Source organism: Nannospalax galili, unplaced genomic scaffold (assembly GCF_000622305.1).
Source record: "Nannospalax galili isolate Female #2095 unplaced genomic scaffold, S.galili_v1.0 scaffold334, whole genome shotgun sequence".
NCBI lineage: Eukaryota > Metazoa > Chordata > Mammalia > Rodentia > Spalacidae > Nannospalax > Nannospalax galili.
The window spans coordinates 342,208-348,207 of record NW_008336888.1 but is presented as its reverse complement, the minus strand read 5'-3'; the positions used below and the strand labels follow the sequence as shown (position 1 = coordinate 348,207).

The 6,000-nt window shown below is 38.9% G+C and overlaps 1 protein-coding gene across 1 annotated transcript in view; it reads right to left on the bottom strand.

Annotated features, from left to right (window-relative positions):
• Positions 1 to 532: 532 nt before the first annotated feature.
• Positions 533 to 6,000, bottom strand: part of LOC103732839 (carboxypeptidase Q-like) — a 322,354-nt gene continuing 316,886 nt past the window's right edge. The window contains exon 5 of the mRNA XM_008831564.2: positions 533 to 1,038. Coding sequence (XP_008829786.1) covers positions 875 to 1,038 — 164 coding nt within the window. The 3' untranslated portion in view covers positions 533 to 874. The remainder of the gene's footprint in view (positions 1,039 to 6,000) is intronic.

Below are 6,000 nucleotides of genomic sequence, written 5' to 3'. Positions count from 1 at the left end.
GGACAGAAGAAGCTGTTGGATCCCCTGGGACTGGAGTTACGTACAGTTGTTAGCTGCCACGTGGGTGCTGGGATTCGAACCTGGGTCTTCTGTAAGAACAACCAGTGTTCTTAACCACTGAGCAATCTCTCCAGCCCCCTCTGCTGTGTAATTCTTTATGGGCCATTAGACACTGTAGCATTGTCTGGAGAGTGGGTGAGAAAAAGTTTTTCCTCTGAGGAATTCTGTGAATATTATTTGGCCTCTCTGAGTTTCAACCAAGTATTAAATAAGCCTGGGAATGGAAGCATATAAAACATACATGTTCACTGGCAAAATCATTCATCTAGTGATAGATCCTAGTACTCATCCTTAACAAGGCCCTTGATTATGTAATCTTGATTTTTCCAAATGCAGACATTTTTTACTATTTGAAAATTCCATATCTCATTTTAAGAATTATATGAGATGTACAAATTAGTCAACCAAATGTCTTCATATATTCAATTAAGGTATTTCTTCTACTATTTCAATAACACAAATCACACATTGGTTTCCTTGCATGTAATTTAATGCTCATAAATGAATATGTAAAGCCAGAGCTTTTCAAAGATTTATTGTTTATTTTCAGAGTGGAAGAAAAATCATGTTAAAGTGGTATAAGGTAATGTCTTCACTGTGCTCCCTACCATGTGTTGATTCTGTGGGATTGTGGGGACCATTCTTTATTCTAGAAATAGGTTGAAAAGCATTAAGGAAAGATAACAGAGGGTGTGAAAAAGCTGTGCTTCGAAGATGAACTGGACGACACTGTTTCATGAAGATGGATGTCCTGAAGTTGCCGAGCCAGGATTTCCAGCTAGAGAGAACGACAGGGGCTTCCTTTTTGCCTTCCTTAGGACCTTGGAAGCATTTCTTCCATGTCAGCAACTACATATGAGACCACAGCCCAGACAGCGGCAGCGACATTCATCTGCTTCGGATCCATGACCGTCATGGTGTCTCCGTGGGAGTGATGGAAGGAGAAATATTTGTATAAGTCGTCACGCAGACTGGCTCCTGGGGTGAGAAGAAGGAAAATTCTGAGTCGGGTATTTTGACAAGCACCAATGAATAACTGTTCAGAAACCATTGCTACCCTTACCACTTCCCTTTGGTCTGGTACTATTACTGCATGGAGTGGCAAAATAATTACTTCCTTGGGCTGTCTTGCAGGAAGAAACAGCCACATGATATTATTCTGACCACCAAGATCCTTGTGTGAGGCTGTGAGTCCTAGGCATGCCTTTACTTTGATGACAAGACTCGAGAAAGGGTCTCTAATGCTGCATTAATGATAAATGAGAAGTCAGTAGCTGCAGGGGACAAAAAAACCACATTATAAGGAGCAGCTTGGAAGACAGGAGCCTGAACTTAGAAAGTTCTAACTGTTGAACAAGCTCAGCACTGCCTACTTCTGGGCTTCCTGCTACATGAGGGAAAAGAAACTTTTATTTGTAAAAGTAGCTAATACAAATGTCCTCATATTTATAAAAGGACAATATTTTCTTTGTCTCTATGAGATTTCCGGATCAAAAGAAACTCATTATTCATTTGCTCAAGTTTTCCTTCGCAAAGCATTTATTTATTTCATGAAACAGAAAATTCCCAGCAACCTTCAAGGGTACCAGCAGGAGCCCCTGCCCCACTTGAAAGCTTTCTTTTCACTTTTTACTAATTTCAGCCTTGACTTGGAACTTCTTAATTTATCCTTTAACACCTACTTGGTCTATTTTAGAGATTCTAGTTACTGCTCTTTAACATCTAGCAATTGAACTGGTTGTTTCACTGTGATACATACAGGACTGCAGAGAGCATGAACCTGTATCACTAAGGTGATATGACGGGTACAGGTGTCTATAGTGCAGCTCGAGAAAGGGATATCCAGCACCCTCAGGGGCCATGTTCTCTCTACTCATTGTAGACCCACAACTTCCTCTGGAGGGTCTCACAGTTCTTTCCTGTTCCTGTGCTGATCACTTCTTGCTTGTCTGTATAGTTTTATAGCATTTACGACACACATACCACACATACACACACACACACACACACACACACACACGTATAACATTACTAGTTTCTAAATCATACTCCAGATATATCTTTGCACTTTGCTTTTTTCACTCAAATGCAAAGTTTAGCTGTTAGCATGGATTGCTATAATATTTTTCTACATCTTTTTAAATTTGTTGTATGGTATCTCATTGCATTCATTTATCCATTTTTCTGGCAATGGGAATTTAAATTGTTCCTGCTTTCTGTAATTACATGCTACCATCAACATTCTCCAGAGTCAAAATGTAGGAGTGGAATTGCTGGGCTACAGAGCATGGATGTGTGTGGTTAATTTTATCACTTGATTCCAAAATGTCTTCCTTTCTAATTTAAATCCCCTTGGTCAGTATGAAAGTCTTTCTTTTGCTCCACATATTCCCCAACAACTGGTATTGTCAAAAATGTTTGTTGTTCTACAAAGTATGAGACATGATTTTATTTTTATTTTTTCAAATAATTAATGAGATTAGGTATGTGTTCTTACAAGAATTTTGAGGTCATTTTTTGATTTTTTTCTTACTGATGTTTGATCATTGGTATATATTTGATACTAATCTTCTGTTGGTATTGTTTGCTTATATAATTTTCATTTGTGACTGATGTTTCTTTCCTGAATAAATGTGCTTAAAGAAAAGAAATTTTTTTTTAATCTTTTTTTTGAGCCAGGGTCTCCCTAGCCCCAGCTGGCCTTTAACTCACTACAGAGACCAGGCTGGCCTCAATCTTATAGTGATCTGCCTGCCTGTCTGTCTCCTGAGTGCTGGGATCAAAGGTGTGTACTATCACACCTGGCTTAAATGTGTTTACTTAAAAATATTTTAATTTGTTATTTTCACTTTTGTGTATTATGTTCATTTCATTTATTATGCTCTTTATTATTTTCATTTTTCATTTTGCCTGCACGTATATAAGTGCACATGTACCATACAATGCCTGTGGAGGTCAGTAGAGGGTGTCTGATCCCCTGGAACTGGAGTTAAGGACAGTTGTTAGCTGCCATGTGGGAATCAAACCAGGTCCTCTGAAAGAGCAGCCAGTGCTCTTAACCTCTTAGCCATCTCTCCAGCCCCATGTGTTTACTTCTATTGTAGTTGAATTTGTGAATCATTTCACTTACAATTTGCACTATGCATATTTTATTTAAAAATGCTTCATTATTTTAATATTATAAAGGTATTCCTGTATGATATAGCTTAAATTTTAAAGTTTTGATTTTCGTTTTTAATGTTTCCACACATCTAGAATTAGAAATGATTTTTAGACAGCCTGTGAGGTAGGTTTCTATTCCTATTTTTCAGTTGTACAAAAATGTATCAGTTAAAATATCCTCTTCCCTTTAATCTGCTGTCCAAAAATGTATCAATTAAAACATTCTCTTCCCTTTAATCTGCAGTATCAATGTTTCCACATGCCCAGTTTCCGTCTATGTGAAGGTAGCTTGGGGTGGTGTGATGGCTAATCCTGGGTGTCAACTTGACTGGATCTTGGATTAACTGAAATGAAAGAAATCTTCTTGATTGGATCATCTAAAGCCGGAAGACACACCCTAAATGTGGGTGTTACCTTCTGATGGCAGCCCATATAAAAGGCCAAGGCAAAAGAGAATGCCAGTCTTCTTGCTGCTTGCCTTCTCTCTCGCTGGTGAGTTCGTCTTGCTACTATAGAACATGAAAACTAGCTGATCTTTTGGAATTTGTCAGACCTTCAGTGCCAGATTGAGGCTACTGAGACATCCAGGCTTGTGGACTGAGCGACTACGGATTCTCAGCCTCTCCAGTGTGGTGCAGCCATTGTTGGACTACTCGGACTCTATCCTGTGAGCTAAGCTGATAAATCTCTATACATATATATATATATATTCATTCTACCGGTTCTGTTTCTTTAGAGAACCCTGACTAATACAGGTGGGTTCTAGCTCACTGGTCCTTTTGCTGACTTCTGTGTTGACACCACACTATCTCAATTGCTTCTGCTCTGTTATCCTTACATCTGGCAGGGCTGCTTCCCTTCCCGTCTTTGATTCCTCTTCTCTTTTTCCCTTCCTTCTGTTCTCTTTGGTTCCTCTTCTTTCCCTCCTTCCCCTCCCCTCTTCCCCTTCCCCTCCCCTCTTCCCCCTCCCCTCCCCTCCCCTGAAATGCTTTGATTATTCTTAACTACCTGATCCTCCAGGTAAATTTCAGAGCTACTTTATAATTCTACAAAAATACTTCTGAAGTTTATTCCAGAATCACATTAATCTGAATATTGATTTTGGGAGGATCTTACATCTTTTATCAGGAGATTGTGTTTTTGTCCATGTGAATGGTATGCTGTGTGTGTCTAAGTCTTCTGTGACATCTTTAAAAGCTCACAGTACAGAGCCCCGCCCCCCTCCCGCCCCATGGTGTTGCACGCCTTTAATTCCAGCACTCAGGAGCAGAGGTGGGTGAATCTCTGTGAATTCAAGGCCAATCTGGTCTACATAGTGAGTTCCAGGCCAGCTGGGACTACAGAGAGACCCTGTCTCAAAAAGACAAAAAACAGGGGCTGGTGAGATGGCTCAGTGATTAAGAGCACTGACTGCTCTTGCAGAGGACCCAGGGTTCGATTCCCAGCACCCACATGGCAGCTACGAACTGTCCTTAACTCCAGTTCCAGGGGAACCCGAAGCCTTCTTCTGACCGCCTTGGCATTGCACGACACAGGTGCACTCACATACATGCAGACAATACACTCATAAACATAAAAATAATAAATGAAATATATCTAAAAAAAGATAAAAAACAAAGGAAAAAAATTCATAGTACAGTCTTCCTTACTATTTGGTAATTTTCATTCCTTGATATTGGATGCTATTATAAATACATTTATAGTCTAAAATTTTTTCCTTTTCTTTTTGTGGCTACCTAGCTTTAGTAGCAAGGCATATTTGACTCATAAAATGGAGGGTTTTTTTTTTTTGTTGTTGTTGTTTTGTTTTTGTCTATATTCTGGAGTAGCTTGGGTAAAATAAGAATTATTTTTTTCTTGGTTATTTTGTGGAGCTTTCTATAAAACCTAAGTCTGATGTTTTCTTTGTGGTAACAATTTTAAGTAATGATTCAATTGCTTTCATGTTATTGAGCTGTTTAGGTTTTGTGTTTCTTCTTGATTATCTTTGGAAATTATCATTAGTTAGCAACTTGTGAGCTCTGCCCAATATTCAAAATAATCAGCAGGAAGTTGTCAGCAATACATTTTGTTTGATAATGCCAGCCATTTCTGCAACAATGTTTTCTTTTTTATGTATGATGACTTCATAAGTCTTCTTTTTGGCTCTCCAACCTAGTAGAAATTTGTTCTCTTTATTTGTCTTTTGAATTAAAAATAAGACAACAAGGGATGCTTTCTATTATCTAGTAATTTTTCTTTCATTGATTTCTACTCTTAGATTTATTATTTCTTTTTTCTTCTTGGATTTTTTTTCCTTTTAAAAATATTTTTATTGATTCTTTGAGAATTTCATACAATGTATTTTGGTCACATTCAGGCCCCTCCCCATCACTATCTCCTTCCCCCACCCCCAACTTTGGGTCCTCTGCTATTAATTTTAAAAGACTTTTGAATCTAATTTGTATTATCCAAATGCTCTCAGATGTGGGTTCATCCCTTGGAGCCTGGTTAACCTATCAAGCATCATAGCTTTAAGAAAACTGACTCTCTCTCTCTCTCTCTTTCTCTCTCTCTCTCTCTCTCTCTCCTCCCCCCAATTACCAATCATGGTTAGTTCCTCATTTGGGACCTCTGGTTCACTGCCCCTCCTCCCCACCCCCATGCTGGGGTTTTGCCTGGCTTGAGCTTGTGTAGGCCTTGTACATGCTGTCACAACTCTGTGGGTTTATATGTGCAACTGCCAAGCTGCTGGAAAACAGTTTTCCTTGTAGTTGTCTTGCTTTATTGCTTTGCAGA